Source organism: Anolis sagrei, chromosome 3 (genome assembly GCF_037176765.1).
Source record: "Anolis sagrei isolate rAnoSag1 chromosome 3, rAnoSag1.mat, whole genome shotgun sequence".
NCBI lineage: Eukaryota > Metazoa > Chordata > Lepidosauria > Squamata > Dactyloidae > Anolis > Anolis sagrei.
Window position 1 is genome coordinate 40562745 of NC_090023.1, and position 12105 is coordinate 40574849.

The 12105-nt window shown below is 39.6% G+C and overlaps 1 protein-coding gene across 1 annotated transcript in view; it reads left to right on the forward strand.

The window, feature by feature from the left end:
- CFAP44 (cilia and flagella associated protein 44) overlaps window positions 1-12105 on the forward strand; it is a 74928-nt gene that overhangs the window by 19503 nt on the left and 43320 nt on the right. Inside the window, exons 14-20 of the mRNA XM_060770762.2 lie at window positions 664-873; window positions 1528-1638; window positions 3463-3612; window positions 4331-4564; window positions 6864-7009; window positions 8170-8440; window positions 8631-8686. Coding sequence (XP_060626745.2) covers window positions 664-873; window positions 1528-1638; window positions 3463-3612; window positions 4331-4564; window positions 6864-7009; window positions 8170-8440; window positions 8631-8686 — 1178 coding nt within the window. The remainder of the gene's footprint in view (window positions 1-663; window positions 874-1527; window positions 1639-3462; window positions 3613-4330; window positions 4565-6863; window positions 7010-8169; window positions 8441-8630; window positions 8687-12105) is intronic.

A 12105-nucleotide genomic window follows, 5' to 3' on the forward strand; every position in this document is an offset into this window, starting at 1 on the left:
GAGATTCAAGCATTTTAGCCTTGGAGTATTAATTAGAGTAAAGATGGACAATCTTTGGTCCTCCAAATGAACTTGGATTTCAGCTAACCTGTCAACCTCAGCTACCATGGCCAATAGTTATAGATAATGGGATTTGCAGTCAAAAATATCTGCATGGCCACAGCTTGCCCATCTCTGCTTAAAGAAGCAGGTTATAATGTGCAGGATAAATACTTTGTCTTTCTTTTTTATTTGATGGGGGTGGAAATCATGGTCCAAAATTGCCCAGGCAATGGGAAAGAGGAGAAGGCATCTCGCCACTTTGAGTGTCTTTTAAGAAAGGTAAAGGAGGATGCCAGTAATGATAACTACAACAACAATAATAATGAGCAGATTTCCCTTTTTATTGTATTTTTATTTTGTAAGTTTTTATATTCATCCTCATGGAAACATTTACATTTTTGTTTATTGATATCTTTGTGCGCCCTGTTTCAGGTCTTCTGCTAAGAATGATAGTAGTGTTTTGATATTGAAATTACAAATCAACATTTGAATCAGAGTTTGTGAATTATTTTGAATATATGCACACATAAGATATTGAATCACACAATGTTTAAATTATATTAAGTAAATCAGCACTTTGTCTTTATATTAAGCTAATATAAATTGTTTTCTTTTTGAAAGGCAAATCCTAAAGGAGGTATCATTGTTGTTGGATTTCAAGATGGTGTTGTGCGCATTATTGAACTTTACAACCCTAAGGGTCTTCCTATTGTTGCAAGTCAGGAAAATTTAGCAGATGCAGCTTTGCGCCTGAAACAGGCTTTCAAGCCTCATACCTCTGCAGTTACTGCACTGGCCTACGAGCGCCATGGAGAAATACTTGCCACAGGAGTACGTTTTGACATTTTACATTACCATTTATTAGTAGATGGTTTAGGTTTTATTTTCCCAAGAAATGGGATACCAGCTATGTCTCCAGGGCTTGTTAGTATTAATGTTTTTCATTATTGTGGACTTTCGTATTTGTCCTCTGTTCAATATTGTTTTATAGATTAGTTTGTGTTCCCTTTTCTGAATATTCTGCTAAGATTGGTAGTAAAAGTTGGTTGCATACTCCAACAGAATTATGTTTAGGTTGTTTCAGTTAATACTTATTAGTCAACTGCTTACATTTTGTTTTTCTAAATATATAGAACACCAGCTAATGCCTCCAGGGCCGAGTGCCATTTTTCCTACCAGGGTCTGGAACTTATGGCCAGCCCCAATGATGCACTAGAATACCTTCCAGATTATTTTTTTAGCTGGGCCCCAAATCCAGGCAGTTTAGCATTCAGCCTGAAATAAATTTATAAGTAGCAGATGAGAAAAAATTCTGGAGTTGGCTGCTAACAGAAGGGGTAACTAATGAAGCTGACTTTTGCTTTTGAAGTTTCATACAAAAACAAATTTAGTAATTGTAATGCTGAGCTCTAGGTGTCTTTGGCTGAAACATGGCTGCTGCTTAGAAATGAATGGATCTGATATTTTTTCCATCTTTTTTTTCAGAGTAGAGATAAAACTGTATTTTTCTTTAATGTTGATGAGATGTATGATCCAATCGGTTTCATTAGTGTCCCAGGACCCGTGCAGGCATTGCAGTGGTCCCCTCCTTCTCATGTGAGTTGCTGGTGTATGTCTCAATACTTCCGTCTCATCTTTTTTGTCATGTACTGTATGCTAAAGAATCAAAACATGTGTGGACTTGTACATATGTATACATACGTACATATTTAATATAGCTGTAGTTATATAGTACTGATCAACTCTTGTACATTCCAGTGGTGTGCAGGAGATTACATCAACATGTCTGTGATTGTTGTAAGAAAAGTTTACTCAGTATAAGTTATAAAAGAAAATCAAAGTTATGAAGGCATTAGTGCCAGAAATGGTTAATGGGTGGGAAGTTACTGCAACAAATGTCAATCTTTTAAATATTTGGGGTAGTGTTTCATCAACCAGGCTGTTGGACAACACATATTGATTGTACTAAAGAGTTCTATAGAACTAGTGGGAGCTACTTGGATCCCCAATTTTTGGGAATTCAAAACTGAAAATTATTCCCAAATGTTATCTGCAGTTGTAATTTGGGAGGTTAGTAGGTTACAATCACTAGAATCTATATAAAATAAATTTTGGAAAGAGCTGGAGAGACAGATGATGATAATAGCCTTCCATTTCAAACTTAAATTTATACAATTCATTTCACTTAATCTTTGCTGCTTTTCCTTTTATCCTTCCTCCTTTTCACAGCATTCCTCTTTATGTGATTGCAGACTGTCTGGTATTGATGTCAGGCTGACTGGACAATAATTGTTTGGATCCTTTTTCCCCTTCTTGAAGATAGGGACAACATTTATCCTCCTCGTTTACTGGGACTTATCTTGTTCTTCAAGAATCCTCAAAGATTATTGCCAGTGGTTCTAAAATTATTTCTGCTAGCTCTGTCAATAATCTTGGATGTAGTTCATCTGGCCCTGGAGACTTGAATTAGTTTAGAGTAGCCAGGTATTCCTGGGCTTCTTCTTGTCCACTCTATATTACTCAAGTTGAATCCAGTCTCCTTTTGTGGAGTCCAACCCATAGTATCATTCAGGAAAATCCTAGTAGGAAATCATTTGAGAGCTAATTTAGAAGCAGTTTCAGTTGGGGCATTTGATTTGAGGAATATCCTCTGTGAAAAATATTTCTCTCACTAAATGAGAGGGTTAATGAGGGCCTGGCAGAGAGTCATCTTCACAGCAACTGAGGAAATGATCAGTTGCATCAATGAGAGAATTAAAGATAGCAAAGTGTAAGGAAGTAAAAAAGATGGAACATTATTGCAGAAAGAGCAAAGAAAAAGGGAGGCAGGATGGCAAAAAGAACTTAGTTAAAAAGGAAGAAAAGAGAGGAGGGGAGCGGAAACAGAAAGCAAACATGGTCATTGTGAAAGCTAGCTTTTTGGACATTGGAAAGACCGCAACAGCACAACATTACCAGGTTGTCCAAAATTTCCTCATGGGAAAAACTGGCTCTTAGCACACACAGACACAGAGGCAGCCATCTTTGTTAAAGGAAATTTTCATGCAGGACTCCCACTTGAACAAAACAAGCCACAGAATTCTGAACATGACCTCCATGGATTTTGGTATCCATAGGAAGTCCTAGAACCAAAACCCACGTAGATACCAAGGACCCACTGTGTCTATTTTAACTTAATTGAATTTAAAGATGTATTTATTATAATATTTTGTTTGTTATGAATTCATATAAAATAAAAGTAGAATTGAATTGTCTAATTGTAGAATTGAATGTATAATGTAAGTAATTTCAATAACAGTGAAATAGTGACAACAGAAATAATATAATTACATGGTTGTTTTCTACTAGCCTATCTTTTACTGTCGTATTCCAGTACTGTGCAAGTTTTTAGATGCTTGTGCTTCATGTTCTGTTCTGCAGCGAGAAAATAAGCTGCTTATTTTCTGTGAGAATGGCATTGTTGTCCAGGTTCCTGCTCCACAGCAAGATTATGATGCAAAATCTACCTATAAGATGAAGGACTTACCTACAGAGTATTTTCGCTTTTGGAGCATAAAGTCTCAGATTTTGGTAAAGTCCAACAGTAAAAATATTAATAGTTATTATTTAACTCATTAATTCATTCATTTATTTAAATCAATAAATTTGCAGTCTTGGACCAGTATAATAGTGCTAAAGTAAAAAAGACTGAATTCAGATGTGAAGTTCCAGCAAAGCTTATTACAAAAGTGGTGGCAAGACATCATTTAGCTACCATTTTGTGCTTGATTTCTAATCATTTTTCAGTTATTAAAAATAAGAAAATAATCGATATAAATGTACAAGACAGAATTCGTGAATCAGAATAATTATAAATGCTATTGGGCTCATATACAGACAAGGATCCAAGGGTCACCTTTCACATCCAAACTGCATGTTTCACATATCACAAAGAAAACCAGTAAATAAATATATAACACTGTTGTTGTTTTTTTTAATCATATTTTTTATTGTGGGGCAATCAAATCTGAAATGTATTCATTTCTGATTTGTATTCATTTTTAAAAGCTAGTACAAATGAAAAAAAATGTTCAGGTTACACTTAATTGAATCTCCAAAGGTGAAGAAATTGTTCAATCCTAAGGTTGCAATCTTAATATCATTTATATGAGAGAAAGTGTCAGTGTCACAATGGAACACATTTCTGAATTACTTCAGAGGAGATTCCTGTAGGGATCTGGGGAAATCTGAACTTGATAGACCTCTGCTCTGATCCAGCAGGACTTTTGTTTTACTGCTTCCAATAAAGAGAGAAGATGAAATTCAACGGAGAGAAAAAGTGAAAGAAGAGAAGGAGAAGGAAAGGCAGAAGTGGATACAAGAACAATTGGATGAAGGGAAAGAACTAGAAGAAATTGAACTTCTAGAGGAAGAGCCTGAGGAGGAGGAGGAAGAACCACTGCCAGAGATCTTTCACCCAGAGACTCCCAGCCCAATCCTCTGTGGGTTTTATTCTGCCCCAGGAAAATTTTGGTTGTCTTTGGTAAATATATTTTCATTCTATTTTGACTGGTGTTGTTAATTACCCAATTAGCAAAAAAAACCACATCTCTCTCTTTTATAGCACCATGTGAATGACTTGAAAGTTGAGCATCTCTTGCTTGGGACTAGAAGTGTTCCATTTTTTGTATTTGGGACTATTTGCACATATATAGAGGGAGGGAGGGAGGAGGAGGGAGAGAGAGAGAGAGAGAGAGAGATCTAGGACTGTCAAATGTATCTTTACAGAGAACCACATTAGCTTTATGGTTGCTTTCAAAGGGCCATTTCTACATGTAAGACAGTATAAACTGTCATGGGATGGGTTCGTGAGATTATTTATAGTTTCCAAATCACGACCTCCCTGAACTGTTGAACCCTGGATAGCAAGGATCCCAGAAGCAAGCAAAATACAGGAGAGTCCTTTTACAGCAAAAACACACTTCAGCCAGTCTATCAGCAGAGTCCAACTATGAGCACCTAACCTTATCTACACACTGTTTAGTAAACTCACAGATTCAGGTTTTCATCCAAAATATCAAGAGGGTTTAATCTTCACTGTTGCAATATATCCAAATGTTCAATTATGATACGCAGATCCACTTTCAGGCTTGTCTTTACAAACGATAAGATCCTCAGACAGTCGCATACAGAATACACAGACACTCACAATGAGTCATTCAGGAGAGAGAAAAATCTTTAACCCCTCTTCTTAGCCACCTGCTGACAGGTCATCAGTAAGGTCTAATGGGTGTTGTAACTACTTTGCAACATACCTCTCATTGTTATGGCTCAGCCTTTTCCACATTGACCTATGAGAATTATCAATGGATAGACTTCGAACTGGAACTCTGGACTCTGACTTGAATTTGGGATTTGGACCTGGTGCTGTTTTGGTTTTTCAGTGTTTTTAAGGTTTTAATTTTTTATGTATTCCTGTACTCTTGTGTTTATGTAATGTCAATTTGCTTTGTAAGGTGATTGTTGCTTGTTGTTGGCATCTAATGGTTGCCATTTGTAAGCCGTCCTGAGTCCACCCCCCCCCCCCCTGGGCGTTGAGAAGGGCAGGATATAAATGTTTGAAATAAATAAATAATCATTACCAAGGTGCTATCAATTTTCCACATGTTCATCAAACACTATTTTATATGACTAAAAATGCTATTACATTTCTATCTAACATAAAGATAACTATGTTGATCTGGCATTGAAAGCCTGTGTGCCACATTAAATGACATGGTGAGCTGGATTTGGCACACAGGCCTTGCATTTGACAGTGGTGTTTTATATACCTACCCTAAAGGTAATTTTATGCACAGTATTTTAATAATGTTCATGAAGCAAAAGTTTGGAAACATTGTACCATCAGAAAGTAAAGGTATTACAATCCCAGCCACTCATGTGAACAATTTTGAAGTATTTCCAATTTTGAAATTCCAGATAAGAAATGTTCAACCTGGACTATACAGTTCACTGTTGAATTACACCCCTTTTCCCCACTCTGAAGGAAGTGTCTGATACGAATGCAGATTGAGCTGGATGTGTACATATGTGGAAAGTTTAAACCTCAATCAGTTTTTCTCTCAAAGTAGGTGGGGTTTTTTTGTGTCAGGAGTGACTTGGGAAACTGCAAGTCACTTCTGGTGTGAGAGAATTGGCTGTCTGCAAGGACGTTGCCCAGGGGATGCCCAGATGTTTGATGTTTTACCATCCTTGTGGGAGGCTTTTCTCATGTCCCTGCATGGGAAGCTGGAACTGACAGAGGGAGCTCAGCCTGCTCTCCCTGGATTCAAACCACTGACTTGTCAGTCAGCAAGTCCTGCCGGCACAAGGGTTTAATCCAGGGGTAGGGAACCTTCGGCTCTCCAGGTGTGGTGGACTTCAATTCCCACAATTCCCTGAGGCTCATGTAAGCCTTTGGGGTGAATGCCGAGCCTCAAGGAATTGTGGGAGTTGAAGTCCACCACACCTGGAGAGCCGAAGGTTCCCTACCCCTGGTTTAATCCATTGCACCATCGGGTTAAATTAGTGGTGAAAAAGATGGGAAAACAAAAATGATGCATTTATTTAACCAGTGGTTTCATCTTTGTTATTGTTATGCACCTTCAAGTCAAGTCCAACCTATGGAAACCCCCTTTATGGCAGCATTCAAGCTTCTAGTGAAGATGGAGGAGAAACCATTGACACTGTGCTCCTCATTCGCACTTCCCTTCCATGGCAAGACTGGGATAGGAGTCTTGCCCTTTCCAGATATGCCTAGCTCCACACTTGCTTAACACCTGTTTGTGGTGTTTCTTTTACAGGGAGGATATGACACTGGATTCCTCTTCCACTGTGCATTTTCTCCTATGCAGCACCAAAAACAACCTGAGCTTCGGGAAGATGAACCTTTTGATTTTATTCGTGTGGAGGGTGCAGAAGACAATGCCATTACACGGATCTGGTTTTGGTAATATGGCTTTTGCTGTATGTTATTGACCGAATTGCTAGAGCTTCCACAAAGTGGAATACCAAAATACTGTTTATTTCCTTGGGTTTGTTTTTCCATACATCCATATATTTATAAAACCTTTCGCACTGGATAGTGTGGTTGACTAGATTGCATTCCACACTCTCATCCCTTCAAGTTAGTTGTTTGGAAAAATGCTATGTAAAATAATGTTAAGATGCAGTAAACCAACTTGAACATTGAGAGCTACAGTGACTGAAAATGCAGCCTGATATAATCTTTGCATACTAGTTTTTTCTTTCAGTTAGCGCATGCACAAGGACTGAAATCAATAAACCTTTTTTTAAAAAACGTGGTGCCTATAGGTGCCCCAGCAATTAGTTGTCAAATCATTCAAATGTCTGCAATCTAGAAGGCAAAATTACTGGTTTTCACTGTATGGGATCCATGGGCAAAATTAATGGTGGTTCCCCTTATCCATGCGCCTTTATTAAGTCCTTCCATAATATATAATAGAAAACATAAAAACTGTAGAAAGAATGTACCTTCTTTGTATTTTGGGGACTGGGTGTACTGTATGCAATAAGATAAGAGAAGGAATGTTCCTCAGCAGTAGAAGTTAGCAGAGATTTCTGAGATGGGAGGATTTCTGATACCTCCTTAGTCCCTGAGCATTGCCTACAGCAGACAAAATCCCCCAGTCACTGAAGCTACATGCAGAAAGAGATGAAAAATAAAAATGGCAGATATGTGGCAGGATATGGCTAACTTTTGTTTACTGGAGCAAATAGAAAATGTGGTGAAGGTAACAGTGAATTCATATATTTGGAATTAAACTATCTGACCAAATGAGATCAAATTGCTGTGAAAGGCTCAAGAAGCTTTCGATGTGTCTATTCTGCTTCTGTTCTGTTTATGTAATCTTCAAAAATGTCATTCTTCACTTAGAGAACAGGAACTCCAGAGGTTATTTCTGTTTGATAAAAACTGCAGTAAAACTCCTGATGCCAACATAATAGATTATGCATCACCAATAGACCTACTATTCTCCACATTTGCCTGATTTTCTGCATTACTCCCTTTTAAAATAGAGTTTGTTGTCAAGTTGATTGGATGTTATGGAGAAGGTTATTTATTTATTAATCTGATTATCTCTATAGCTCTTCCGGTTTACTAATGTTCTGTGGGATGCAGAATGGAGCAGTACGGATCTACCCTCTCCACCAAAAAGAGTTCTCAATAGACAATATAGCTGGATATTGGTTGTTTAGCTTACATGACAATGAGTATGGGAAAATTCAAGGCATCTGCTCAAGTTTCGATGATCGGTTTTTGGTAACGTGTGGAGCAGATGGCAATATCTTTACTTATAACATCCTTTCTGTTGAAGACATTAAGAAAGTCCTGAAGACCAAGGTGCCCTCTCCAAGAGTAAGTACAGTCCGGAAGACATTGTTTCTATAAGAGCGGAAAGTGATAGGATTCCTCACCAGCAGAAAGATAATGGCGTGTGTTGATGATTTCTGTGTGAAACTTGCTACTATGTTTGTGATTTGACTGTATCGGCTTGAATCACAGCTGTGTATAGTAACATTATTCAATTGCATTGTTCAACACACAGAGAGGCCTAGATCAAGAGAGAGCAGCAGAAGATATTGAGGAGCCCAATGCCTACAGGTAAGGCTGCTAGAAGCAAGACTCCGAGCTTGGCTTACATTTCTCTGCTAGGCAAGTTTTTTTTAACTAAAAAAAGAGACTTGTCCCAAAGAAAGACTCTCTGAACCAGAATAAAGGTGGGATGAAAAGTAAGTAAGTAAGCAAGCAAATAAATGAAATACAATTTGCCCCACCAAAAAGTAGATCTTAAAGAAGATCACTGACTTACAGAGAGAAAGCCTAAATAAACCGGTCTCCATCAAGGAAATCAAAAAAGCGATAGACAGAACGCAAATAAACAAAGCCCCTGGACCCGATGGCTTCACAATGAACTATTATAAGATCTTTAAGGGAAAACTTTTACCGCATTTACAAGAATTAATAAATAAGATCTTAAGCGGATCTGAGACCCCTAGATCTTGGCAAGAGGCTAATATTATATTAATCCCTAAAGACAAGTCCAATTTGACCAACATGAGGAATTTCCACCCTATATCTCTGTTGACTCCAGCAAAGGATCACCGCCTTGTCGGGGCGCTGGAGCTTGAGCACCTCAATGATGTCATGAGCGAAACCGTGAAGGGACACCCAAGACGGGACGGTTGTGGCAGAGAGGTCAGACCAAGCGTGATCCCTGGGGAAGGCAATGGCAAACCACTCCAGTATCCTTGCCAAGAAAACTAAATGGACCAGTACAACCAGAGATATGTCGGTATGCCATTGGAAGATGGGACTCCCAGGTCGGAAGATGGCCAAAATGCTACTGGGGAGGAGCAGAGGATAAGTTCAACTAGCCCCAGATGTGATGACGCAGCTAGCTCAAAGCCGAAAGGAAGGCTAGCGGCCGACGGTACTGGAGGTGAACGACGAATCCGATGCTCTAAAGATCAACACACCATAGGAACCTGGAATGTAAGATCTATGAGCCAGGGCAAACTGGATGTTGTTATTGGTGAGATGTCAAGACTAAAGATAGACATTCTGGGGGTCAGCGAACTGAAATGGACTGGAATGGGCCACTTCACATCAGATGACCACCAGATCTACTACTGTGGACAAGAGGAACATAGAAGAAATGGAGTAGCCTTCATAATTAATAAGAAATTCGCTAAAGCGGTGCTTGGATACAACCCAAAAAATGACAGAATGATCTCAATTAGAGTGCAAGGAAAGCCTTTCAACATTACAGTGATCCAAATATACGCCCCAACCACAGCTGCTGAAGAAGCAGAAGTAGATCAGTTCTATGAGGATCTGCAGGACCTACTGGATAATACACCAAAAAGAGACATTATTTTCATTACAGGAGACTGGAATGCCAAGGTGGGAAGTCGAATGACAACTGGGATCACAGGCAAGCATGGTCTGGGAGAACAAAATGAAGCGGGACGCAGGCTGATAGAATTTTGCCAGGAAAACTCGCTGTGTATAACGAACACTCTCTTCCAACAACCTAAAAGACGGCTTTACACATGGACCTCACCAGATGGTCAACACCGAAATCAGATTGACTACATCCTTTGCAGCCAAAGGTGGCGGACATCCATCCAGTCGGTGAAAACAAGACCTGGGGCTGACTGTAGCTCAGATCACGAACTTCTTATTGCTCAATTTAGAATAAAACTAAAGAGATCAGGGAAAATACACAGACCAGTTAGATATGATCTCACTAACATTCCTAGCGAATATACAGTGGAAGTGAAGAACAGATTTGAAGGACTAGATTTAGTAAACAGAGTCCCAGAAGAACTATGGACAGAAGTCCGAGACATTGTTCAGGAGACGGCGACAAAGTACGTCCCAAAGAAAAAGAAAACCAAGAAGGCAAAATGGTTGTCTGCTGAGACACTGGAAGTAGCCCAAGAAAGGAGGAAAGCAAAAGGAAACAGTTATAAGGGGAGATATGCCCAGTTAAATGCGCAATTCCAGAGGTTAGCCAGAAGAGATAAGGAACTATTTTTAAATAAGCAATGCATGGAAGCGGAAGAAGACAACAGAATAGGAAGGACAAGAGACCTCTTCCAGAAAATTAGAAACATTGGAGGTAAATTTCAGGCAAAAATTGGTGTGATAAGAAACAAAGATGGCAGGGACCTATCAGAAGCTGAAGAGATCAAGAGAAGGTGGCGAGACTATACAGAAGATCTGTATAGGAAGGATAATAATAGTGAGGATAGTTATGACGGTGTGGTGAATGAATTAGAACCAGACATCCTGAGGAGTGAGGTTGAATGGGCCTTAAGAAGCATTGCTAACAACAAGGCAGCAGGAGACGACGGGATCCCAGCTGAACTGTTTAAAATCTTAAAAGATGATGCTGTCAAGGTGATGCATGCCATTTGCCAGCAAATATGGAAAACACAAGAATGGCCATCAGACTGGAAAAAATCAACTTATATCCCCATACCAAAAAAGGGAAATGCGAAAGACTGCTCCAACTTCCGTACAGTGGCCCTTATTTCTCATGCCAGTAAGGTAATGCTCAAGATCCTGCAAGGAAGACTCCAGCAATACATGGAACGAGAGCTGCCAGATGTTCAAGCTGGGTTTAGAAAAGGCAGAGGAACGAGAGACCAGATTGCCAATATCCGCTGGATAATGGAGAAAGGCAGGGAGTTTCAGAAAAACATCTACTTCTGCTTCATTGACTATTCTAAAGCCTTTGACTGCGTGGATCATAATAAATTGTGGCAAGTTCTTGGTGGGATGGGCATCCCAAGCCACCTTGTCTCTCTCCTGAGGAATCTGTACAAGGACCAAGTAGCAACAGTAAGAACTGACCACGGAACAACAGACTGGTTCAAGATTGGGAAAGGCGTACGGCAAGGCTGCATCCTCTCACCCAACCTTTTTAACTTGTATGCAGAACACATCATGCGATGTGCGGGCCTGGATGAATGCAAAGCTGGGGTGAAAATTGCTGGAAGAAATATTAACAACCTCAGATATGCAGATGACACCACTCTGATGGCCGAAAGCGAGGAGGAGCTGTGGAGCCTTCTAATCAAGGTGAAAGAAGAAAGCGCAAAAGCCGGGTTGCAGCTAAACGTCAAAAAAACCAAGATTATGGCAACAAGAATGATTGACAACTGGAAAATAGAGGGAGAAACCGTGGAAGCCGTGACAGACTTTGTATTTCTAGGCGCAAAGATTACTGCAGATGCAGACTGTAGCCAGGAAATCAGAAGACGCTTACTTCTTGGGAGGAGAGCAATGTCCAGTCTCGATAAAATAGTGAAGAGTAGAGACATCAGACTGGCAACAAAGATCCGCCTAGTCAAAGCCATGGTATTCCCTGTAGTCACCTACGGATGTGAGAGCTGGACCTTAGGGAAGGCTGAGCGAAGGAAGATCGATGCTTTTGAACTGTGGTGTTGGAGGAAAGTGCTGAGAGTGCCTTGGACTGCGAGAAGATCCAACCAGTCCATCCTCCAGGAAAT